Here is a 27,704-nt window from a genome sequence, read left to right as displayed (position 1 = left end):
CCAGTCCTGTGACTCTCCTAGATACATTTTGCCTCATAATTCAGACTATCCAGAAGGGTAGCAACAGGATGCATGCTCTTATATCCTCCTCCTCCTTAAAGACATGCAGATGGAGACTCATTAGGAGAGCTAAGATTTGTGCGTGCTATGACTAGTTAGTAAGGTGGCAAAGGAGGAGAAGGAAGACCCCCATTAAACAGGGAAGAATGCCCTGGATTTTCCTTTGGGTCACATTTAGTTAACAATAAGGTGAAACGACTCTATTAGACGTGACTGGCAAAATCTTCCGTTTATCCACAGATGAGGCACAGCACAGCCAAAGCAATCCAGCCTTCCCACAGTGCCCCACAATGGAGCGTGGTCACCCACTGAGACACCAGCTCTGCTGCAGAGCCATTTCAAAGTCTGGCCAAAAGAGGCTGCTGCTGAAAGCCAGCTGCAGCAGCCCTAGCTTGCAATGAATCACCATCTCCCGAGGGCACAGGCTGAGTTCACCATCTCACGGTATGCAAGCCATCAACCTACCCATGTGAAAAAAAACCATCACACATATGCGGACTGGATATGAACAAGTGACCTAGAAATTTGGGGGGTTCCAAGTCCTGTTACCCTCCACCTGAGTCATCCTCCTGTCACACGAAGCTTGTTGTGACATATTTTGTGTGGGCTGTGGGGTGGGGGAGTAGAGAACAACGCAAAGTCTACTTTGTCATTTAGTCCTAAAATTATGCATAACGCACTCAACAGACAAATGAAAGAACAAAATGACTATGAAAGAGGAAAATGTGGTAGCAAGGGAAAAACTTCCTTGTTGCGTATTGTATCTTCATTTGAATTCCAGAATAAATCTGAGTGAATTATATTTTTTAATTTGTTTAACTATGCTAATAGTCACCATGCACTAGTGGTTTTAGCAGTATTTTCTCTTTATATGTATGATTCAAGAATTACCATAGCAACTTGCTTCCTAATTAGCCTTCAGTTACTAACAATCAATACGATTAGACAAGGTCAGCACTGGAGTAAGCTCTATAGATTTTTAAAAAGGCTACTGAGAGTCAATAGCAGCAAGAAGAGGAGGAGCGGGCTCCTGGACGATCTTCCGCAAAGGATGGTCACTGTTCTGCTATTGCTTACTCTCCTATGAACAAAAGGAGTTGTGGCAAATGAGAGCTTTGCCACTTACCCAACCGCAGAAAGCTTTTAACCTGCCAACAAATTCACAAAACATGGAGAACAGAAGCATCCTTAGATCTGCAGGTAAAAAGACACCTTACTGTCACATTGCTGGGACTGATGTTGACTGCACACCACCAAAATCAAGAATAAATATATCACAGATGTTCATCAATGTAGCTACATCTGAAATCAGTCTCCCTGTGTGGGAAGGATCCCTGAAACCTGGAATAAGGTGAGACTGGCAGTTCACAAGAAGATGCTCCCTAGGATTTAAACCTGCGCAGTGCTTAGCTGAGGTCCCATTAGCAAGTTCTCCCTCTAGTGACCTGAGCAATTGCCCATCGCTGACACAATTTCCCCCTCATTTTTACAGCCTGTTTCAGTTGTTAACATGTTATCTCTTACCCTGAAAGCACAGTGCCTGGCAGCACAGTAGGATGAAAACATAAAGTGCTATTCAGATGTACTCTGGGTCCTGGGAATACAGAACAGGCTCCTTGGTACTGACAGATGAAGGCTTGTGAAAAGCCACTTTACTTGTTAGCATGTTTAAGTCTGCTACCAAGAAACACAGGCAAAACCAAGCTTATTTTTAAATAAACAGTGTTGTCAATTACGCCTAAGCACACGGCTGTTGCAGATGAACTGTGATCCATTTACTAGCCTCTGTAAAAATGTGCTGCCACTTGGCTCTTCTCCTCTGTTCCCCTCTGGAGGTTACCTCTCCACTGTGGCTGTGCCTTCAGCCTCAGCTCATCCTGGCTCACAGTGCCCGGTCCCCAAACAGAGGGTCAGGCTCAGGGAACAGAGGAGCCAAGATGCGGCACATGCTGAAAACGTAATGACAAGACAGTCTGGATAGTGCCGTATGATGGCACTTCAAGCCATGAGCTTTGAGGCAATATGTCTTGACCTTCCTCTGCACAAAATGCCCCAAAGAAGAGCAAAAAGGTTTTAAGCTCAAAAAAGGCAGTTTTTGTTAGAATATAAACTAGGATAATTAACTTTAAAGCAGAAAAACCATAAAGGGTATTGGAAGAGAACTGTGAAGAGTTTATAATCCCCCTCTACCCCGATATCCAGTGCCTTTGGAGAAGGTTTGGAGTTCCTCAGTGGCTTATTCTGAGTGGCAGTAAGCTCTGCCCAGACCTCCTGCAAAACCCCGTTCATCACCCCTGGGGCTGCTCCCTGCTCCCCAGTGCAGTCTTTGGGTGGCACATATCCATCTCTGGCCTGGAAACCTCCTGCCACTTGTAGTACCTCAAAGCTGCTCCCCTCCGAACATGCCCATTAGCCCGCAAAGGGAATACCCAACCCCGCTTCCTCCAGGGAGCTCTGCCGCTGCCAGTTTTCCTAAAGAGCATTTGGAACAGAAGTAATAAATAAGCAAATCCTTTTCACTGTATCGTGCTCGCCCCTTCTCACAGCACAGATGGGAAAAGCCAAAATCTTAAAAATCCAGCACAAGAAGTCTTAAAAACATGGAAAATAAAGCTGAAAAACACATCATCATAAAATCTCTTTCAAAATAAAAGATTGACAAAAGGATTAGACATGTCTAATGAGCACCTTCACTTCATAATTACACTAGAAAGGATAAACATTTCCAGATAAAGATGTAAATCTTTGTGCTCTTGAGCAGACAATAAAGACAGAAGTAAATGATGGTTCCAAATAACAAAGACTAGTTTAATTCAGTCCCCATGTGAAATTCCGCGTTATTCCTTGTTTTAGTGGAGAAACTTCACAGCACAAAGACAACATAGAGAGACCATTCCAAGAGTTTGCGCTGAGCAGCCCATTATTTATTAGGTGCATTTCTCCACCTCAGAGGAGAAAGCACCCTATGAGATGGACAAAATATATTCTCCATCTGGACGAGCTATTCCATAATTGTTCCAGAAACATTCTCTTGAATGTCCTCCTTCAGCAATTGGCATCAGCGCCAATCAGGGATGAGGTTCTGAACTGGGAAAGCCACCAGCCTGTCCCTGTCCCCAGCTCCTAATCCTCTGCTGACTGCACTGGAAAATGCACAGACACCAATAGCTTTTCAGCATTCTGCATTTCTCTCACAATCACTTGTAATTTCCATCTGTGGTGTTGGCTCCCCAAGCATTCAAAATATTTTCTGGCTTAGTATCTGTCTACCATTCTAAATCCTAGCAATTTAAATTTTTTCCAGACTACTCTATGTATATATATACACATATGCATGTATGCAAGTATATATGTACAAATATATTCTACCATGCAGTAAGCAGTTGACTCACAAAAGGTACACCACTCTTACTTATTTTTAAAGAATCAAGCACATATATGCAAGTCTTCATCAAAAACAGGTTCCTGCTTGAGAAATCAAAACAAATATTCACAGTATTTTGCCAGCAAATTGTTCTTGGCTTGGTCACAAAACAAACAATGGGCACAACGAATCTCTGGTTTTACACCTGGGATGAATTGGGGCCAGCAGTGTCTTTGATAGAAAAATCAAAATGCAGCTCACTAATAACGATAAAATGCTCAGCTGCCTCTCCACTGAGCAAAGCAGCCATCAAATTAATGACTAAATCCACATCAATCATTTGGCATAATAGAAATAAAGGCCATGCAATATAATGTTGTCAGAGAATCAACATCTCCTGCTTAGAAAATAAATGTCTTGACTTCATCTCAACATTTGTTTTCCATAAACGCTGAGGTTTGTATCAGCATTTGTATAGCAACGGGAAACAATCCTTCATTGCAACATGCCAGTTCCACTAACATTATTTCTAAAATAAACAGAAAAGCTAGATGAAATTAATATGAGAAGGTGTTTCTGAAATCCTCCTGAAATTGAATTACCATTTCCGCTCTGGTGCCAGCCTTCCTCTTTCTAACAAACAATATTTAGTAGCAGCAACAATAAATATTGAAGAAAATCCCATTTAGAGCAAATCGGGCACAATTTCAAGTAGGTCACACCTTTTGCACTCACTCACTGGCACAGTTACATACACACACAAGATTAATAGAAAAAATCCTATAAAACCCCGTTTTCTCATGAAAAAAGAACTTTCCTTTCTAATTCATACATTTGTTTTATAGCAGCTCTTTTTAAAGCAAACCCAGAAGCTAGATATATCTGGAAGGAGATGGCACTACGATGCCTTTTGGGATATGCCATCACCCAAATTCCCACAGACTCCCACCAGCACAGCACCGTGGTGCATCAGGAGCCACGGACCCTCACCAGCCTGTCTGTCAGGCGGAGGAGATGGAGGTGCTATGTGTTTAAGCTGAACAACCAAGTGAGGTGCAACCACTGTAATTCTGAATGCATGTGTTTTCTCAGAATTGCTTTGTTATTTGATTTCACGCAAGAATGTAGATAATATTTTTTTTGGTAGAAAGAAGCCCTTTTATAATAATCCTCTTACAACTCTTTAAAAAAATGTGTGTTGACTTTAATGCTGCTTACTTGTATTAATTTTGTTTTAATCTTAATTTTGTATTTACAGTTCTCTTTGTTTTCAAGTCAATACATTTGTGCTAGTTTTGGCTCGGATAGAGTTAATTTTCTTTATAGTAGCTAGTATGGGGCTATGTTTTGGATTTGTGCTGAAAACAGTGTTGATAATTCAGGGATGTTTTCGTTGTTGCTGAGCAGTGCTTACACAGAGTCAAGGCCTTTTCTGCTTCTCACACCACCCGGTCAGCAAATAGGCTGGGGGTGCACAAGAACTTAGGAGGGGACACAGCTGGGACAGCTGACCCCAACTGGCCAAAGGGATATTCCATACCATATGATGTCATGCTCAGCATATAAAGCTGGGGGAAGAAGGAGGAAGGGGGGGACATTTGGAGTGATGGCGTTCTGTCTTCCCATGTAACCATTACGCATGATGGAGCCCTGCTTTCCTGGAGGTGGCTGAACACCTGCCTGCTGATGCGAAGTGGTGAATGAATTCCCTGTTTTGCTTTGCTTGCGTGTGCAGCTTTTGCTTTACCTATTAAACTGTCTTTATCTCAACCCACGAGTTTTCTCACTTTTACTCTTCTGGTTCTCTCCCCCATCCCACCGGGGGAAAGTGAGCGAGCAGCTGTGTGGGGCTTAGCTGCTGGCTGGGGTTAAACCACGACAGTCCTTTTTGGACCTACAATCTTCTGATACTAGCTACTATGAAGAAAATTAACTCTATCCCAGCCAAAACCAGCACAACATTTTATTCTGAATTCTATCCAGAAATTTTGGAGTTAATATGTAATTAATACACAAAAAAGAATTTTTTTTTTTTACAAATTATTTAGGGATATTAGAACTGAATACACTTATTTTATCAAGAAAAAGGTAATTATTTAAATCAGAGCAATATTCTGAAACATCACATGAGAAGAACCACCTTTTACTGTGTATGAGCTATGAATTACATTTGAAAATGTAAAATGTAATTAGAACCAGCAATTCTGAGTTCTCATTTCATTTTCTGATATACATATGTAAGTTTAATAAATGTATCACTCAGCCAGCTTGAGAATTATTTTATGTTTCTTAGCAAATATGTATTTTTAGATCTACAAAGTCACTTAGATGGTCACTGATTCTACTTTGAAAGTACAACAATCTCATAATAAAATACAACTTAAGACTTCCTTTACTTCAAAATAGAGTGAAGCTCCTGGAAGGAAGAGATGGAAACTGAAGAAGTGACACGTTTTTGGGAAAAAAATTTGACTCTGCTGGCAGCCATCTTATATTTTACAACACTGGTTCTGGCCCCTCTTGAAATAAAAAACCCACCCAAAAGCACCTGAGATGAATCTGAGAAAGGTGGCCAGTAAGTGGACATATCAGCCTCTTCCGTATGCATAAAGCATATCCTGCAGGAGAAAAGAATAAAGATTATAGTATTAATTCTGCACCATGGGATGACTATCAATTCTGAGGCTCCTTGCTATGTTTATCAGTTGCAATAATCAGCTTCATGCCTCTGACCTAGAGTGAGGCTGCCTTGCGAAACTGAATGATTTGGAGAAAGCAAGTATCTCTGTATGAACAATCACAGCATGCCAAACCTGCAGTCCATCTGGTCCAGTATCTTGCTCTAGCGGTGGTAGGGGAGGCCCAGAAAACAGTGCAAGAGCAGGACAAGCCTATTAAGAAATAGTCTTAATAACTGAGAAAAAATCTTAATAATTCCTAACATTTTCATTCAGAGAGGTTTTTTTGACCACTGGGCTGAGACCTTTTTTAAAGAACTGTGCATTTCACCCTCAAATCTCATTTTGAATGAATGAGGCTACTTCAGAGCCCACATTTAGATACGCAAAAGAGCTATCTTAATTTAGCCTGCACTTAATTTTATCTGATTTGTTTGCATAGAGGAAGGCAGAAGAACATTGGATGGAAGTCTCCTCCTAAAGAAGAACGGGAACTCACACAAGCATTTGCCCACGTTTTGTCTTTTATGAATTCAGGTAATCTGAACAGTATATCACTGGGGAGAGGCATTAAAGCATTTAGCATACATTCAGGCAATTGGATTTCCCTTTTTTTGCTTTACCTGTCTCTGTGTCTAGACAGCTGTAACGCAGGGACCAGAAATGATGTCCAAGATGATTCTTCCATTAAATACTTCAGTCTCTAATGCTGGCTTCATACCAATGCAATTAACAAATAAAGATTCTGCTAACAGTTTATTACCACAAAACTCATTCTTGCTCAACAAAAGGAAGAAATGACAAAATGTATTTTCTTTTTTTTTCTTTCTAAATCTATTTTATCAAAGAAAGGAAGCATCAAGATACCAAACCACACAGAAAGAATTATGGAATACTTCCTTTCTTGTACTCTAACATGTTTCAATTAAAATATGCAAATATTAGCATGATTTTCTGGGACTTCTTAAATAGAAAAGTTAGCAAATGTTGATATGGACTCTATGAATTGATTTCACTTTTCCTAGCTTCTTCTTTTGAGGGTCTTTACTTTCTTTGTAACTTTGTTCCTCCCAAGCATTAGCAAAAGATTGAGATTGGGTTATGCATTTACTGAAATATAACAAAGCTGTAATTAATATCTCTGCTCTTTGACATCAGCAGTGAGTTACTGACATGGATAATAAATTTCTACTTCACTTTTTTGTAATTGCGCAAGGGATGTCAACAATAACTGCAAGCATAAGATCTCTTCCACAGATGAGCTTTGGCAGGGAAAAGCAGAATGCCAGGTGATGATGCAGCAAAATGTTTATAGATTGTAATAAAATCACCCAGTCTTCGTTCATTACTTATTATGTTTAGAACACAAGGCATAGCTTCTACTTTCAGGAAGTAAATGGAATTAAGAACACACCAGGCTTCCTGTGTATTCATACCAAACACTTAAGTTGGCTATCCAAGGGATGATATTTGCAAAGGCTGCAGAAGGGTCATCTGAAGTAATGGCACTCCTTTGAGAAGAAAATGCACCCAAGCCGCTCGTGGCCATAGTGAGAGACAGTGGCACAAGGCACAGCTTTGCCTGGCTCCTCCACCGACGATGTGTTACAGGACCCCTTGGGGAAGCTCACATAGCTGTATGCCTTTCAAATCCCATTTGTAGGAACCCGTTTCAAAGGGCAGAGTGTAGCGATGGGCAAATGAAGACTGACACCCTGGATGCTGTTGGGCTAAGGAACTCGTATGGTGCGTATAGCAGAGGATAAGCTTTCTTACATGATTTTGCTGCTGAACCAGAGGCCTGAAGTGCAAGCAACCCTTCCAGTACAGAAAAGAGCTGGTTCAAAACCACTGATCACCATCAAACGTGGACAGTCAGCTGGGATGGGGGCATCTGGGACTTGCAAGTCCACCTGCAGGAACCAGGAAGCCTCCTGTGATTGCTCACTGCCCGACCACCGGCCTGTGGTGGCTGGGCAGCCTGCTGACTCGCGCAGGATTAGACCAGGCAGACGGGGGAAAGCCCCGTGTCATAACAGTGACCCCATTAAAACATTTATTCTTTGGGATGTCAGCCTGAACTTTAAATTTCTTTGCTTATACTGGTTACTCACCTAAATGTTTTTGAACTCTAGTCTTCTGCTCCCTGAGAGAAAATGCATATTTATGCTCATTTAAATGCATTAAGTAGCATACTTATTTTCATGCCCTGCCCTTAAGATGCAGAATGTTACACATAACTTCCTATAATGTAAATTAGAATTTAATATCCATGGATTTGCGCCTTGAGAATATACCCTGGAGTATTTATTACCAAAGTATGATCGTTACCTGATTCAGTACATATTTTGGTACATAGAATGTACCGTGTCCCCCTTTCATCGTAGGAATGTAAATAAATATTTTTGTAAACATGCACTATTTAACTTATATATCACAGCAGAACCTGCAAATCCATATTCTGCTTGTGTGAAAACATAAATAGCAGATTTATCCAAATGATGCAACAAAAGATAGAAAGGAACTCCTGCCTAGAACCAATTTCCAAATGTCTTGGTTACACTGAATCCTAACCATTTTCTCAAAATAGCTTATTTAATCACAGCCTTTCACACACCAAATGAGGCAGCACATGATACACTGCGCAAGAAAAATTGGAGAAGCTGCAGAATACTGACCAGCTTTCTTGGTAGCAGAAGACACAGACTGCTCATCCTTAGGTGATCATGCGATTGCTGCCTCCCCTCCTTCCTTCTGACCTTTTTGGGTTGTACGCTGTCAAGTGTTACAGAATCACACGCTGGGACTGAATGAAACTGATTTCAGGAGCACATGTGATGATGGACATCCCTTAGCCATTTGCTAGCCCAGGCAGCTTAGATGGTTACTGCTGAAGAAGGTCTGGATGGTGAATCCACCAATTTGCCAAGTTGTTAAAACTTGCTAAATAAAGTGAAGAATTCCCACTATGCCAAATTCTCCTGATGAGAATTTTACAATCAAGCCACTTCCCCACTCACAGGAAGAGAGATACGCCTTGATTCAGCAACATACCTTAGCACATGCCTCAAAATACTCTATTGAGTGGTCTCCACTGTCCTCAAGTACCTCACCCCAGTTTAAATAAAACATTAAAGGTAACTCAGTGTGATGTAATTAAGACAAAGGAAAGCGTGACCTGCTTTTTAACCTACAGGGGCAAACAGGTGAGATTTTAGCATCATACATCAGGTTAGTTGTTGTATGTGAAATAAGCTGGTGCCCATGTATCTAGGTCACAGACCAGCAGCATTTATTCATATGAACCATCACTGATCAACAGTCCCAGCAAAAAAATCCATAAAAGCTTGAATGCACTGATTAAATAAATACATGATTCAGAGCTATTTTCTCTACAAATTCATGAGGAAGCTGTAGATAGCTGGTGCATATATTCCTGTGGTCTTCCATAGCCAGAAGACATCAGTTTCCAGGAGTGTCAACTCTGGCAGGTTCCATTAACTCTAAAAGTTTTAACACTTTCCAGGGTTTTCAGAGGACTTAGCTCTTCAAGCTCTGTTAACCATAGCACGGTTCATGTTCTTAAAATGACCCTTTGCCAAAATCTGTTAAAGAAATCCCCTTCTCCCATTACTCCAAACCACAAAGCAGGTCCAATAAAGATGTTTTTTCTCTGTGATACCTTCTAGTTCAAGAAGTACTTCATCCACATGGCTGAATTTCCTTGGGCTGCACACAGGTTAGATTTGAGAGTGAATGATGAAACAAAGCATTATGTTTTAGCTTAAACCCTTCAAAAGAATAAATAACTCATGCTGAATTTTCAAGGGGATTGTGCCTCAGGATACAAATGTGAAGCCTATTTGGCTTGCATAGGGTAAGGCAATCAGACCAAACTTCCTATAAATACGATGCCTGAATCAGGCCTTGTTAGACCAACATGCACAAATCTACTTCGTTACCTTGTAATAACAGGAGGAAACGTAGCAAGAGAAAAAGGGAGACTTCAATATTGCTTCAGACTGTCTCTCCTCCAAATTAAGCACTTTCAGTGCAGGCTGAAGATGACATAGCAGCTGCAGAGCATGTTGAATTGATTTTGCCAGGTATGTGCCTGCATGGGGCTGCTTTTTAATTTAGTAACTGGAGGGTTAATTAGTTCTGGAAGTGTAAAAAGGTTGGTTAAGCAGGAGTCCAGACGAGCTGCCACGTTCCAGTTGGCTGACTTAGGAGCAGACTAAACATGTATCGAGAATAACTAATCTGCTTTCCTGAACACCTATTTGCTAAATTAACACGAAGCCAGAGCTGTGCAGAAGTTGGAGAGCTGCTAGCAATAAGCTGGTTAGGCTGTTCCTCAGATCTGTGGGTTTCTGAAGTATTTTTCTATAAGAAAATTCAAGTGGCACTTTTAGTAAGAGAAATCTCAGATAATTAGAGCCTGTCAGTTTATTATATAACTTTAAACATTTTATCTAAGAAGAAAAGAAGATCTTTCTCCTAGAAGATACTTGGGAAAAGTTGTTTCTCTATATGACGGTCTGCAGAATGGACATTTCATGGTTTTTCAGTGACTGAAGGAATTTAGATGGGTGAGAAGAAAATGACAAGCTAGAGATAGTTCAGATGGGCTCTCATTCTTTCAAAAAAACTTAAAAATGGCAAAAGTATTCCAGTGACAATTTTGCCAAATAAAATTCCAGTTTGTATTTTGCCAAATTAAAAAAAAAAAATCAGATGAAAACCAAAAGATTTTGGCTCAGTAACCAAAACTGGAGCTTCACAAGGGAGGGCAGATCAGGTGCTCCATGCTAATATTTCCAGGTCACACTACTTTTTTCCATTATGAGTCATGGTCACTAGTGTCCATTCTGGAAAGTCCTTGGACAGTCCAAATGGAAAAGAAACAAGATCTTTCCTGGGTACTGTGACTGGAGCCTGACTGGAAGCATCTGGAAATATTTGACATTTTGTGGCAAAATACATCTGTTCAAAGCTCTCAGCTGTTCAGGTGCTTAGGAAGAAGCTAAAATGCATATAGAAAGCAGGAATACTGAAAAATGTTATTGAATGATTTTTTCTTTGAAAACCAGAACTTTTTGGTGATTGTATTCAAAAGCCTTCATTCACTTTGAACGTAAATACAACAGAGTTAACATTCTCATGGAGGACTCATCTCTGATTTAACTTGTATTCAACCAGCTCATCCCCACTGGATGATTCCAAAGACCAGCATTCCCTGCAACTTCGGGGCTTTAAAACCTACCAGTTCTCAGCAACACAGTTAGAAATGATCTAGTAATGTGTCGTAGTTTAACCCCAGCCGGGAACTAAGCACCACGCAGCTGCTCACTCACTCCCCCCCGACCCAGTGGGATGGCGGAGAGAATCAGGAAAAAAACCTCGTGAGTTGAGATAAAGACAGTTTAATAGGACAGAAAGGAGTGAAAACAATTATAATAATAATAATATGACAATAGTAATACTAAAAGAATTAAACTATACAAAGCAAGTGGTGTACAATGCAATTGCTCACCACTCGTTGCCCAGTTAGTTATCGAGCCGCGATCTGCCCCTCCCAGCCAACTCCCCCAGTTTATATACTGGGCATGATGTCATATGGTATGGAATAGCTCTTTGGCCAGTTTGGGTCAGCTGTCCCGGCTGTGTCCCCTCCCAGCTTCTTGTGCCCCTCCAGCCTTCTTGCTGGCTGGGCATGAGAAGCTGAAAAATCCTTAACTTAGTATAAACACTACTTAGCAACAACTAAAAACATCGGTGTGTTATCAACATTATTTTCCTACTAAATCCCAAACACTGCACTATACCAGCTACTAGGAAGAAAATTAACTCTGTCCTAGCTGAAACCAGGACATAATGATAAAAATAATTAAAAAGATATTGGTTTTCTTCAGTAACACACCCAGGAAATATTGTCACTCAATTTTTAGTCTATTTAATTCTAGGTGAGCACATATGTATATTACATTGAAGTATCTCATTTATATACATCAGGCTATCCACATTTTACCATATGGAGGTATCACATTATTAACAGCTGTTTTCCTTAAATAGACTACAGTTCGCTTTAATCTTCCTTTCTGTGCATGATCTTGCAAGAGTAAAAAGGCTTTCATACAAAGCCTGTGTTTTTATATGCAAATCTATCATTTGATTACACACTTTTTTGTCCCTACATTATCATGAATATTTCTGATTAATGTTCTATGGGTTATGTTTAGGATTTGTGAGCTATTTCAAATTTTATCTGTTTGCCATATCATCTGCAAATACCGCATCTTTGTTGATGTTGATTGGTCTCATTTACATATTTATCACACTTTTATTTTCAAGGATGTTTTCCTATAAACTGTCTGTCCCCATTTCTCCTCTATGTACTACTAGTACATAGATATATTTTCAAATTGAGCTCGTTTGCATATATAATTTTTTTGGTTAACAATAAATCACCACTTAGAGACATCCTATTCGATGTGATCGCTACCTTCATACATATCTGACATATGGTTTCTGAGTAATTAAAGATAACGGAAGCAGTTTACAATGCACTTTGCAACCCACTTCATAGTCCAGAGAGCTCAATGATTTTCCATAAGGACTAGGCTAAAAGGAACCCTGCAGGACTGGGGAGAAACAAGTGCCAACAAAACTGTCGATGCAGAGCTGATCTTATTCCTAACTGGTAACTCTTGGTCACAAAAAAATAAGACTTTCTTTTTCTTTTCTCAAGAAAAATGACCACTTACAGCGGTGCTTGATGGGATTATGAGGGTCCGGATCCATGAGTGGGATGCAGCAAGTGGAGGCTTTTTAGTGTGTACCACGCGCCAACAGAAGACTCCTGAACCTACAGCGATGCCCTGAAATGGATCTCACACTTCAGAAAAGGCCAGGTGCCATGTGAGCTTTACCACTTGCCACTGACCAGCAGCTCTTCAATCCTTCTTGCGTGTTCACTGCTTGTTCTTCATCCATCCATCCTTCTCTAGGTTCAAAATCCTTTCCCTTTCCTTGCCATACCTTCTGGTGTGTTCACCTTCTTGGTAAATCCCTTACTTATGCAAGAGTATGAGGGAAAAGGGTAGAAATGATGCAGAGAAATGTCGGCAATCTATTCCTTTTTAGTTTTGCTATTACACACACGGCACTGAAAAAGGCACTGACTTTAAAGTGTATTTCCCCACTCCCACTCAGACTCCTCTTGGGTGAACAGCCTGTTTGTGACCCTCTCCTGTCAGGATGCCAGTGCTGGGTGTGTTTCTAACATATATGAAATAATTCAGAAAAATCGTACATGCCCCAGAATAGTTCAAGTTGGACAGTGACAGTTATCATTTCTGGTGCTAGCACCAGTTAACCCATAGATTTTCTGTTGCTAAAGAATAGTAGGAAACATATTACTAAGGATTTTTCCTTCTAGAGGTGGATGGCTGCGATACATACACAACAGTATACTAATGAATGTATGATACATCTGTTCTTCAAAGGTGCTCATAATTGTATCTCCAGGCTTATCACTAAAATTCACAGAAATTAAGTGCTTACACCCTTCAAGTGCTAAGATTTTTGGATCTATCACCCGTAAGAAACTTCTCTCACACATCCTGCCAGCTGACTCTGAACATGCACAAAACAATCCTATTTATTCATTAGTGAAAAGAGAATTGGCTGACCTGTTACGAGCAGGAGCACGTTCCTCCCTAATCTTTCCACTGTTTCATTCCAAAATTCTCAAAATAATCAGTTTCCCATGATCTTCTGCTATGGCACTGTATTTATTAAATGCAATGACACTCCATGCTGAACCAACCCTTTGACTGAGGACTGCCCGCTTGTTGATATGAAAATGTATTTATGACAACAGTGTTTTGGAACATGATGTTTAAAAAAAAGTTTTTTCAAACAGAAAGATGAAACTAGATGAAGCTCAGAGGTAGGGGCTTGCTCACAGGCCGTAAAAGGAGCTGCAACCAGAAACTGCTGTTTGGAGTAAAATAGTTGTTTCCTAGTAAATATTGACATAATACATACATTTTCTCTAGGTCACCAAGTCCTGCGAAAGCTCCTTTTGGAATCACTCTCATCTTGGTGAGGACAAATCTCCTGAAAATAGAGAAAATGGGGTGATTATTCACTATTCACAACACAGGACTGTGTGGTAGTCTTGTCACAAGGATAGTCTCCAGGCTGAAGGCTTTGGCGTCTAAATACAGCTGTAATGTTCAAAGGCTTCGTGGGACTCCAACTGCCTGCCTGGACCAAAATTACATCACAGCATTGGGCTACCTCTGGAGCTCTTCAGGGGAAAAAGTATCTGTCAGTAGTTGCAATTTCCCTATTTGCTTCAGTAAGAAATCCAGACCTGGTCACCGCAGCTTTGCTGTGCGCTGGGAGGGGACAGTGTCTTTCTCATCTCGACCTCTCTTTTGAGAGATGCTCAAGCACAGGATGAAGCAGCCCTGTGGAGCCAGACCAGGGTGAGTTGCTTATACAAGGTTGTAAGCTGGTACATGCATGTGCATGCAAGATAAGCCTTAACCTGCTGCACAGATAATTTAAGGAGTCAGCTATTATCTCCCATCAGTGCAACTTTAATATCCTTTATTGCTTCTCACAGTCTCTCTTCTAATTAGTTCATAATGTGCCACAAAATTGGGACTTTGGAATACACAACTCGATCACACGTGCACCAAGACAACTTTTTAATCATTTTTTAAAGGTCACAGAATATGCTTTATGAAGAAAAAACATTTAAAATATCATATAAACCTTTTTGTTAACCTGGACTCATCTCCTTTTATCACAATAAAGAGGACTACATAACTTCTGATGGCACTCAGCAAATGAAAGGTAGGGTTTCTACTACTCCTTGGAGAAATAGGGTGTTATCTAGGTAATTGTTTTCTTTCACACATTTAATCATTTATAGGTAGCGAGCACAAACGATTGCATATATTAACATGACCTGCTCATCAAGATATATGCTTCACATGATATACGCTTAAGACTAGATGCCAGGTCAAGAAAGCATGGCTGAGACATGAGAAAGCCCACAGAGATTTTGTAGGGAGAAATATCATATTTTTGTATTTTCTGCTGAGAATAAAAGTCATATTCAAACTCCCAGGTATTAAATACCAAGCAGATAAATAAGCAAGACATCAGATAAGATTGGTTGCATTGAGTGATAGTTGTTAAAAAATGGTATTTAAAAAAAAAAAAATCACCTGTGTTACATACATGAATATCACCCTGTCATTCAGTTTCCATGGAAATGGAAATGAATTGTTTTCTGAATTACTATGGAAATCTTTTTTCAGTGAGCATTGCTGCCAGACCATCCCTCATTTTTATCATCTCAGAACTGGTTTTGCATGGCTGCTTGGGATCACCTTTCAGCTCGTGTCTGTGCTGCCTTATTGTAACATCTGTGGGAGGATAGAAATGGGAACTCAGCCTGGTATTACCTGCTGTGTAGTCCTGTAAACTTTAACACAATACTTCAAAACTAGAGACTTACTTTCTTACCGTTCACATAAAGTATTCATGCAATCCTCATCTATTTTTTATTTCAGCTGATTAGTTTAGAATTTTCATGGGAGATTATCATGTTTTAATCAAAGTCTTAGGGAAAAAAGTATTACTCTGATAGAATACCACTGTGAAAAGTTCCTATTTTTTAATTGTAGGTCTTTAGTAGAATCTACCCCCTCATTTAGATTCCCAAATATGAGTTAATATTTACTTAAGCGGGACCAAGTCAATGCACACCTCACCTAGCTCTAGAGATGTCACTGTGATTACACCAGGAGGGAACTTGACCCCACATTTTTTTAAACATTGAAATTTATGGTTTTCTCAGTCCCCAAAGACAATGAAGTCAATTTGGTATTCCATTATTCTTGTACTATCATTAATGTAAGTCAGAAAGAGCTTCAACACACTGTCACACAAGAATTACAGTATTGAGATCATTATGCAAATGTTAGAAGGATTAAAGAGCTTCCAGAAAAGGCCTAACCTGGATTAGGCAATTTGTAAAGCCCTACTGAAAACACGGCTGGTGTAATGCATGCAAAGCTATGGCTGTGCTTTCAGAGTGCAGCTAGGTACAATGGATCCTTGCAGAACACCCAGCAGGCTTAGTGCTACAAAGCTGAACCATCAAGAAACTCTTTAACTTTGATCTGCTTTGAAACCTTTCCTAAACTCTCCTTTGTAGAAACGCACGCCTAATTTTGGAGCCCTAGAAAATGGACTCTGTCTGAAAAGCCACCTATAATTTTTTTATGGCAATGTTCTAAAATGAATCCTCTCTCTGCAGGTGCAGATCATCAGGACGGTTGCGATTTTTTAATTAAACACTGGCCTGCACCATGCTTCACCACAACAAGAATTTACGGCCTGATCCCGAAACTAATTAAAAGAAGGGAACCTCATTCATAGATGAGGTTACCTATATGAGGAAAGCCACAAGTGCATAGAAGTAAAAATCAAACCTTGAGTTTCTTTGTTGAATACCCTGCTATCCTGTGTTAATAAGGTGCCAGAATTCAGGAGCCACATATCTAATGCCCTGGAGCAGTTAAAGTGGAATTGAAGTTTAATAGCTGAAGTCTCACATTCCACTTTAAAAAATTAAGGTTAATTGTTTTTAAACATCCCTGAGTAGGCTAATAAAGTCAGCCTTAATGGTATAACGAACACTGAAAATTAGAATCAGCTACTTGTTGAATTATCAACTGTATAATGAATAGGAGTCTATTATAACTAGCCAAATGCGGTATTGTCAATAAATCTCACCAATTAGGCTCCAAGAATCAATCTGTACTTAACTTGAGATACTGGCTGTTCAGTACCAATTCTTTCTGAGGTACATGGAGAAAATAATTGAAAAGCATTTCCTTGGTTTTGTTGCTGGCATTATTTTAAGGTCAAAGAAATGAATACAGCCCACCTTCGTTCAAGCATGTTTCATGTCAAGACAAACAAGTAAACAAAAGCATCCTTTAAAAAACATGTGCTTAACAGAGAGATGCAGTATTTGGTCCTAAAAAATTATGTTAGCACTTACGCACCAGCAAGGAAAGCACTGAAAAGCCTAAACACTCAGTGCATGGTGTGGAATTGAAAACCCAGAGCCAGGTGCCCAACATAAGGCACGAGAAAGGTTACACTGGAGGTTAGGTGATCCAAAAATCTGTACGCAGAGCTAGCCCCCACGAAACACTAATCTCATCTCCCAGAGCTTTCAGCTCTGCATCAGAGCTGCAGGTGTAGCACCAGCCTCAACACACACAGGGAGCCCCCACTTGCAGCAGGCTTTGCTGGGAGGGAGGAAGGCATCGTGGTTTCTCAACACAGCCCTGGCAGCCGAAGCACAGACACAGGGAATGCAAGTCCTGGCTTCAAGTCCCCCCTCACCCTGAGTGGTGCAAACTCCTGTATTTCATGCCCCAAGAGGATGCTCAGCGGCCAAGGGAACTCCCTCTGCCTAGGCTCAGGCATCGTGCGGCCAGGGCTAGACTCCTTGTGCCACCAATGAGGACAAAGGGGAACTTAACCCTACCATCCTCTCTAGAGGCATTACAGTTAGAGTTGGTTTCCCTGGGACAAATTAAAAAAAATACACTTTTTAAAGTCCAAAGTTCAGTGATGCTAATGCTATTTGGGCTACAAGTAGGTCCCCAAAGTCCTAGCAAGGACTCCAGTGTTGGAGCCACCAAAAACTTAAGAAATGAGAGAGCAGAAACAAGCACAGGAAAGGAAACAAACCCCAAATGGTAACATGGTTATCCTGCATCATGAGAAGGCAATATACATGGCTGGAAATAGAAGAATGACAATATTAACTATTGTTATTCCCTACATACAGAAGTATAAGCTAGATTTAAGTCTGGCCCATTGCTTCTATAGATGCCCTGATATCCAGCAGAGGTTTCCAAATCCTGATTTAAATACATCTGTTGACAGTGATTCTTGGGGATTTTATTGATAGGAACTGAAGTTGTCTGCTGCAGTTGTACAACCGCACTTATACTTTATTTATTTATATATGTGTTATGAATTATAATATATTTACTTAAATATATAATATTGCTTAATATTTAACTGATTTTTACCTACTTCTGTTTTTCTGACCAGTGAGAGTAATTGTTTTCTGTTGAGCAGTAATATCCTTTTATACCTGGAAGGACAGGTAAGCTTACAATCAGACTATATTTCTCTGGACTGCACATGCACAATTCCCACAGGTTTTTCCATTTTTCATTTTTAAGTGTTTTACATGCCTCTTTGTTGTATCATTTTAGTTTGTCTCATGAATGGGTGTAAGTCAATTCTTCTGTTACAAAACTACTAAAAAACTGTTGCTAATTTAGGCTGGACCTGTCAGGACCAGGGCAGAACTATCTCCTACTGATTTGTTTATTTATACAGAGACATCTAAACCTGGTTATTTAAAACAGTGGGGTCTCAGTTAATATGAAGCCACTGACACAGGTTACTTACTTACACCACTTTATATCACCATGAAGAGCAAACAACCCAAATACATCTTGTTTCTGTATGGCTGTGTCTAGTATAAGAGAAATATCATAGTGGCAACTTAATCGCAAAGCCTATAGAGGACACAATGCAAACAACAGGAATTAGCAGGTACTGGTAAAATGTTCCTGAATAACCTTCTAACATTTCCAGTTATGAAGAGATTTATTGAACTTTTCCTAAAATAGAGTCTTCTGCAGCTGAATTAGTTCAGACAGACAGAACATAAGACATGAAGGGAAAAAAAACCTCCAGAAAAATTAATATTTTTCCATCCAGCCCCACATGAATCCAGTGACAGAAATCAGACCAACCTCATCACAAAGGGATGGAGAACTGGATGTCATTATTCAAGTATCTGGTGCCCAAGGTATGGGTGATTAAAAAGACTTGGTAAAGTACAAGATAAAAAAAGTGGACCCATACGGGTCATTTCTGCTAAATGTCTCTCAAAAAAAGTGCATAAGAAACACGTAAAGTGTGTGCATTAAGTAAATCAATGTAAATACAATGTGTTTGTGAGGTTAGCCATTTATGTGCAAAATGACGTATTTTGCATATTCATCAAATGAGTTCTCAATACTGGTCCCACAAGATTTTTCTTGAACAATTATGAAGATACTCTTTGGCATAAATTCTCCACCAGAACTTACTCCCGCACTGCGCTGGTGCCCCCTCCTCCCAGCCCCCTTCCTTGGCAAACGCCCACCACCACCGACAAATAACCTTTAACAACAAAGAACTGCACTGATTATCAGAAATTAGACTAGTTAAAAAAAAAAAAAAAAATTCCGCTTCATAAAGCATGGCTGAATTTAGGTCTTTCAAAACACTCTTTAAAACTCATTTCTCAGATCTACTTAAGTCACACACAGTTAATCAGAAAGTGTGTGCATTGTAGAATTATCTTCCCTGGCACATGTAAATTGCAAATTCATGATGTTAAAATGAACTATATCAAGCAGATACTATAAACTTTATAACTTAAGGACCAAAGGAAAAGAAAATAAAAAGCCAAAAAGATTCGGTGACCGTGATGCTAAATCACCAAATTCGGTTCCAAAGAAATAAATGTGATAGGATTTTGAAGAACATTTTACTTTAATCTCTGAGCTAATAGACTGATGTTATCACCTTCTAATCGTCTGCAGCAATGTGCATTTTGTCAAACAAAGATTTACAGTGAAATTTAATTTACTCTTTGTAATTTTTTTTGGTTGTTTCTTTGTTTTTGCGTCTTGCTTTGGAGATGTGCTGGAGATTCCAGCACAAGCAACAGATGAGTCTTTGCTTTACATCAGAAGACAAAACGATGCCATGACCTATTTAGTGTGCTCTTGATTAAATGCAAATATCAACAAAATCCTGGCCCCTGTTTTTTTTGTTTGTGCTTGATTAGTCAACACAACAGTGAAGGACTATTTTGCTTTTCATGCTGTAATTAGGAGACAAATAGATACTGCAGACTGTGTCCCCGATGGTGTAAATCAATTCAGCTGTGTCATTTTGGCCCTAAACTTTTGTCCTAATTCTCACTGGAATGAATCATGAGATTCCTTTGAGCTAAATGCGATTTATTTTAAATTTACAAAGAACATTTGTAAGCCTCCAGCTCATTGAAATGGGTTCACATTGCCATATGACTTCACTATGACTGGGGTCTGGTTCTAGCAAACATCTCCCTGCGAAGGGGCATATGCAGATATACATGAACATGAAAGTATTTTTCCTAATCAGCTGCCTGGGTGGAAGATCTCTGTAATCTATTAAGCAGTTTGTAGCTGCTTTCAGACATAGCTATGGTTTCTCCTTCCTAACAGCAGATGGAGAGGTGTCCAAAACTCATAAATCGGATGCTAAAACATCAGGCTTCAAAAACAGTCAAGCTAAACGCAAAAAGATTGGTTTTATTTGCTTTCTGGTTTTAAAGTCTTTAGAGTGCATTCATATTAAGCTGCAAAGCTATTTTCAACACTCATGAGGCTTTAATTTAAAAACAGAGAAAGATTTATATTAGTTGCCTCAATTCCAGGAGGTACTGAGGTTGGGACTTCATAAGGCTGACAGGATCATGAGGAATGGCACTGGCAGTGACAAAACACCACTCCCACCATCCTACTGGCTCGTCTTTTCAGAGAGCTATGCCATCATCTTAAGAGAAAACCAAAGCTAAGCAGAATATTTTTCCAATAATGACTATTCATGTAACTACAGATTCATTTCAAAAAGGGGACCCTGATGGCACAGGCACGCTTGAATAAAGGAAGAAGAGCTTTGCAATTCATTTTTTCAGCTGAGACATGATCCACGCACTTGAGAGCCTGAGAGCCCCTACTTTACATACATGTAAATTGACTTAAGAGAGAGAGACCATAATCCCTTGCTAACATGCACAATCTGGCTTGATGCATCTAATCACTGCATTCATCTAATGTGCTTAGATCAGCTACTCATCCCCTTCAAATGCTTGTGAAAGAACAAGTTATCTAGACTGTGCAGCTGGTTTATTCCTTTTGTGGGATAATAAAAGCAGGTAAAGGTATTCCAAGGAAGAATTAAGCAATATACATTTTATGGAGAAGACAGAAACCAAAGATCCCCTCCTGACTTTCAGGCTGTACTGGGCCTGGTTAAGAGAGAGTTAATTTTCTTCATGGCAGCTCATATGGTGCTGTGGTTTAGATTTTGGACCAAAACCACACTGATCACACACTAATCTTCTAGCTTTCCCTGAACAGTGTTTGCACAGCATCAAGGTCGCCTCTGTTTCTCACTTTGCCTCCTACAGTGAATAGCCTCGGGGGTAGGCTATAGGCTGGGGGGACACAACTGGGCAGGTGACCCGAACTAACTGAGGAGATATTCCATACCATATAACATCATGCTCAGCAATACAAGGGAAAACCATTCTTCTGTCTGACTGAAAAACGCAGGATAAATCTGGGAGGGCGCATATCCTCCTTTCAAGTATGCTACTTGGGAATCTCTTCAGGTCTGGGAGTGATGTAAGGGGCATCACTGAGAAAGAAAATACTTTGGTTTGTGTGCTATTAAACAAAGCAATGTACAGACAAAGTAAATACAATTAGAATTGTGATGCTAAAATTATTAGCGATGCCCGTCTGCTTTGCAGGTCTGGATCTAAAAGGCAATATGTGCAGTAGCTCGTGAAAAATCACTCCTTAATCTTTACCAGTGGCCTCCCTTAAAAATCAATTTCCTTTCCTTTCTTGAATTAGATTAAAAGGATAATGAATAGTACTGACGGCATTCCTATTCTAAATTTAGTGAATACTTGCTCGGCGTAATAATGCCACCCAGCCACAAAAAGCTGAAGGGAAGCATTTTAAGACCACACAGCTGATGTCCTGTTGGCATTGCACTTGTAGAGTGCCCACAATACCATAATATGGATAACAAAATGCCCGTTTCCCCAGCAGAGCTGTGGTGCTGCTCACACCGGCGCACAGCAAAGTTGCTGTGGGTTTTGTTTTTCCCCCAGGACCTTGCTTAGGTCAGCTACTAAGTTGCACACAGTGCCCCTCAGCAGCTAACAGCTGATAAGGAGCGATAAAGAAAGATGGAAAATTGTTGTGAGGAAAGAAAAAAAAAGCATCTGAAAGACTGCAAAAGTGGTCAAGCAACTTGCTTGTAAAGCTTACTCTCCCTCCCACCTGCCTTAGTTTTCCAAAACTATGGTATGTTTAGTCTCAGCACTGATACCCTTTTCATTTCTGGACAAAGAATACGCTGTCCTCACTAACACTGTACATCCCCCCACGACACTGCAGATAGCTTCTTTCCGAGGTCACATGTGCAGGCAGTTAAAAATAAAACTCCAAGATGCTTTTAAATACCTCTGCTTGAATAGGGTGGGATGAATCTGGAGATGGGGGATTAAAAAAAACCAAACACAGGATGGAGAAAAAAAAAAAAAAGAGAAGATGATTGCAAAATTCCCAATGAGAAAAAGAGATACAAAACCAGGACTTTTACTCGATCTGAGATGTTTAACGGTCTACACTTAGTGCAATTATTTTACTGTACTTAGGCTGGGTTGCTTTACGCTGAGATAAAGCTGGAGAGGAACAGAGTTGTGACTATTCAGACCAGTTGCCTGCATGTGTTAACTCATTTTGCAAAGTGTCTGACAAACAATTTTGTGAAGATTGAGGTGCAAGTAGCAGTAACGCACAAGATATGTAACAAACACAAATGACATCTGCCCTGAGCAGACTTACTAGGGGGCACCCTCTGACACAAGGATGTTGGTCCCTTCAGTGGCTCTGGGTGGCTGCAAGTCAAAGGACAAAGTTTGCATCCTGCACCCTTGCAGCAGATAAAGCAGACAGCAAAGCAATGCTGTCTTGGCAGGAAGGATCTCCTCTTTTGTTTAAGCTTGCCCAGAGCTTGAGCACAGGAAAGCAAAGCTGGAGCTCTGGATTCCTCTGCAGTACGTACACACAGAGAAAAAAGATTTGCCACTGAGCACAAATTGCAACAACAAACAAGTCCTCTTTAGGCCTATGAGCAGAATCACAGTTATCATGTTCGCATCCGGGAAGAATTTAACTGCTAGGAATGAGTTATGCACAAAAAAGGCCAGCAGTAAGCTTGAAAGCACAGTTAAAATTGCTTCTATTAATGTCAAAGGCACGCTGTGAAAAGTGTTTTGTGTAAGATAAATAACACAAGTGAATGAAGTTATCCCGTCTTGGTTAGAGAGAGCCAGAAAATAGTGATTGCTTTATTTGTACAAATAGCTATACTTTTATTAGTATTGATTATCCTGTAAGACACCACACTACTTTTAGAAGAGCACATCCTTGTTCCTCACAGCTTACTCACATGGGCCTCTGAGAAATGTACAGCATGTGATACATGTGCAACTTCCTTAAAATCTGACCTAGATATCTGCAACCATCTTTATGGTGAGGAGCCATTAAAATTCATTCACTCTGAGCACACTCTGGGTGTTGCATCTTTTTATATTACTGTCTCTGCATACTTTCCTAACAAAAGGAGCATTGTACAAATACTGGGTATTTTGTTCTTGCACAAAGAGTATTTTACTTTGTGTTCTTTCCCATGGGCAACTTGTCAAGGCAAATAGGATTATGGAAAATGTCCGCGCTCCAACCAGATGGGGGGCTTTTTAGGTATTGTCTTCAAAACTTTCCTTCCCTCTTTTGATTCAGAGCAAGAATAGCCATCCTGCTCACACACAGCCGGTCACTTCAACTCTTTTCCTGTCCCAAGAATGTGTCAAAAAAGATCTTGTTCTGCAGCAGGGAGAGAACAGTGGTTTGTTCATCGGCTCTGGTCATAGTAGAAAGGTGACAAGTGTTCTTTGTGTGTAGTGTTTCTGCCTCTAAGACCTCAGGACTTTCTATGTTAGCAGGCCCTCCATACATAATGCAATTTTTATTGACTGAGACAAATTGTCTAGGGACAAAATTCCTTAAGTTCTGGGTTGGATGCCTTAGTGAATGTAAAAGAGAACGAGAAAGCTTTTCTGCAAAATGTCTTGCTGAACCATTGCTGTTTAGCAAAACACCAGATAACTTACCTCTGTCACTTTATCTTGCTGGACAAATTCATTAGGAAGAGCTAGCGTTCTTTTTACCTCCTTTCTCATCCATATCCTCATAGGCACTATACCTACGTTGCTTAAAGGGACACAGCTGAATTATCACACAATAAAGTAAAAAGAAAGAAAGATACTCACTGTTACATTCCCTAATTAGCACACACAGCCTAATAAGTAACAGGATCCCCACCAAATATTTGGATTAATTTGGATACATCAAAAGGCTTGTTGAAGTTGTAATGAGGTATGTGATACTTCTTGATGCCAGAGCAGCCAGAAATCATTTAAGGAATAGCACTTGGAGACTTGATTGTACGCTTTTTTCCTCTGGATCTCAGTATGAGCTTCGTAAAAGTAAATATTCTTTCTGCTATCTAATACGTGCTGTATTTTCCAAAAAGCAGCGTGAGTGCCAAACACAGCTAACTCAACTGGCAGTCTTGGGAAACCAGCATCTCCCGAAGGAGGGGTCCTGGACGCAAACGGCACGTACTCCGCTGTGTTCAGGGCACCAGCTAGACTTGTGCTGACATAACTATACTGAAATACAGAAATATGCTGGGCTTATGCCATATGCTCCCACTTCTCTCTCACTGTGCCGAGTGGAGCATTTCCTTCTTTTTACATATGGAAGTGTACATTTAAATTTTAAACACTTATGTTTTGAAATAACACTAAAAGTCACAAAGGTGAAAAATCCACACCTTTTGTTACTCTAGCACCATGCAAAGAAGCAAAACCTCCTGTTCATCCCCTCTGGTCATGCCTTCCTCTAATCTGAATGTGTCCGCTGACTATTTCCAGGGGGACAGAAGCTGGCACCTGGAATTGCTGCTGCCTGTGCAAGAGGATGAACCACACAGCACATTGAGAATGGGAGCACCCATGAGATTAACATGAGCAACAGGCTCCTATGTACTTAAGAGTGCGCTGTAATGCACTTTGCACATTTTATTCAAGGCCTGTAAACATTCCCGTTTACTGCCGTTGCTCACCACACATTCCCACGTCACTGGTGCTCTTCCTAGCTGCATAGTTTCCATGTCAAGAACTTCTCTCAGCTCATCTATTAGCGATTGCTGAGGGAAACATTCATGGGGATATGAATTGCAGGTGGATGGCCTCTTTCAATTTCATCCTGCACTCTCCTGAGAGCATCTCTTCTCCCTCACAGTCTTTCTCTGTTATTGAGATCTCTTCCCCACAGACATCACCAATTTGATAGAAAGGGAACAACAAAGCAAGGAATTCTTATTACTTCTCCTTGTACTAAAAAAATTAAATAATTAAGTTTTCCTATTATTTTAGCAAGAATTAGCTTGCCACTGCAAATGCTGAGTTTATCTATCTACCTTCCACTAGCCATGGATTTACTTTCACATGTTAAAATCATGTTCTTGAATAAATATAGCATGGCAGCTAGTGTACCAGTATCCTTAAAAATACTAACTGTACTATTTCCTTTAAGATTGACAGGTCTCTTCCCAGTAACACGCAGGGCAAAGCTTGCACTCGTGTCAAGCACGGATCTTTAATGCATTTGAAAGTGAGTATTATTATTTCAGAAAGATGCCAGCTTGACCACACTGGCAACTGAAACACTGGCTTACATTCAGAATAAAGATGTGCTTAGTGCTTTCACCTTCAGAGTGCTTCTTAAACATGAAGCCTCTATGGACCGCTTAAAAATAATAAACATACATGGTCCTCTTAAAAAGGGTCACAGAAGAGTGAAATAGAGACTGGAGAAACTTGACCTGCTCATGGCACAGCTGCAGGTTATGAAAGACCTCTAAGAAAGAGCTTAGCACTTATGCCTGGGAAAATATATCCTTTGCAACATCTAACCTCAGTGGATGAAACCTAGACTTCTGCCCCCTTCCTACACACCCTTCCGTCAGCTCCCTTGAATTGACTGTGTCATCAGCTCTCTGAATGACTGTAATAGGCATCTTCTTGTGTAAAATTGAATAAAACCTGACTGGAAGAAACAAGGATAGATGTAACAGTCATCTGAGTGAAGGAAGGTCATGAATGGCATCCCATGGAGACCTGCACGGGGCCTGCATACCATAGCTATAAGCGATCTGGAAGGGAAGTGAGGAGCAAGGTGACAAACATGTATGATGACCAGGGTAGTAAGACAAGAGCTGGGTGACAAGATTTGCAAAGGAGAAGGAGTTCGGTCTTCACACAGCATGTAGTTCAACAATGCAACTCCTTGCTACAGGACACTGTGGATTGTAGACATTCAAGAAGAAATATATAAATACATGAAAACAAAATATGTGAAGAGGGTTGACTACCAAGATATCACTCTACTCAAGGTGTCCCCAAGCCAGGCAGAGCTGGAGAGGTACACCTCTCTCTGCTGAGATACACATCAGAGCAGCAAGGAACCTGCACTGCAGCCAGCCTCGGACATCTCTGCCAAAACGGGAAGACATACCCAGATCAGCACAAGCAAACACCACCTATTCTGGCACTCTTTGAGACAGGCGATCTCTGCCTAGACTGAAGCGTTGAAGTATTCTTCTATATTTACAGCTAGTGCAGGTTTTTGTACATTGCAGAAGGGGTTGCTCCTTAGGCTAAAACAATTCAATGATTAGTCCCCTCCCTTTGCCAGAAGATCAAAGCGTAAAACTGAATCAGGGGTAAAGTTTTCAGTGCCACATTCAGACTCCTATTCTATTGCACAGAATTGGCTCTACAAGACATTTCCAAAAATAAATGTGACAAGAACTCTTCGGCATTCTTTAATAATAAAAATATTAAAAGAATGTTTCAGCTCTCCACAAATTCTTTTGCTAGGTCATTTTGATAATCTTTGTAAAATCAGGGGAAATGCACTGCCACTGCAAAATCTCAAGTTGTTCCTTACTGTACTCCCCACCCCCACTTTGGGAGGTGGACTATAAAGCAGACTCAGGCTCATAATACTCTAAATGGTTAAGGGTTTTGTGTCACTTGTTTGCTGCACTCTTTCTAAAACCTTCGTCCCCCTTCTCTACAGTAAAAAACCAGTGGTTCACATAGCCTTCGAATAGAGGGTGCAGTTCTGATCCCTTTCATCTCAAAAAGGGCATATGAATATTAGGAAAGGTAAAGAGGAGGGCAATAAGGCTGATCAAAGACATGATATGGCTTCCATAAGAGGAATAACCAATTTAGCTGGGACTTTTCAGCATGGAAAGCTTAAAGGGATGCTAGAGGTCTACAAAATGTCTCGGAGAGGGTGGGCAAGGACTGATGTTTTACCAGCTCTTCCATTACAAAAACTTAGAGGGGAGGCCAGAGGCAGCTAGATTCAAAGCACACAAGAGGACCTGGCTCTTCACGCAGTGCACATGGACTGCCAGAACTCCCTCATGCAGCTTGCCTGGGTGCAAGAAGCTGATATGGGCTCACAGGTAGAATGTACAATTAATTTGAGGAGAGATAA

General features: G+C 40.3%; 1 protein-coding gene across 2 annotated transcripts in view; it reads right to left on the bottom strand.

The window, feature by feature from the left end:
- The window catches only part of FSHR (follicle stimulating hormone receptor), an 86,536-nt gene that overhangs the window by 40,860 nt on the left and 17,972 nt on the right, over nt 1-27,704 (bottom strand). For both annotated transcript variants that reach the window (XM_050894654.1, XM_050894653.1), the window contains exon 2: nt 14,155-14,226. In XM_050894654.1, the coding sequence (XP_050750611.1) occupies nt 14,155-14,226 (72 nt within the window). The remainder of the gene's footprint in view (nt 1-14,154; nt 14,227-27,704) is intronic.

The sequence above is a fragment of the Gymnogyps californianus genome, chromosome 3, assembly GCF_018139145.2.
Source record: "Gymnogyps californianus isolate 813 chromosome 3, ASM1813914v2, whole genome shotgun sequence".
In the NCBI taxonomy this organism is placed as follows: Eukaryota; Metazoa; Chordata; class Aves; order Accipitriformes; family Cathartidae; genus Gymnogyps; species Gymnogyps californianus.
Note: the sequence above shows the minus strand (reverse complement) of the source record. Positions and strands in the feature narration are given on the sequence as shown.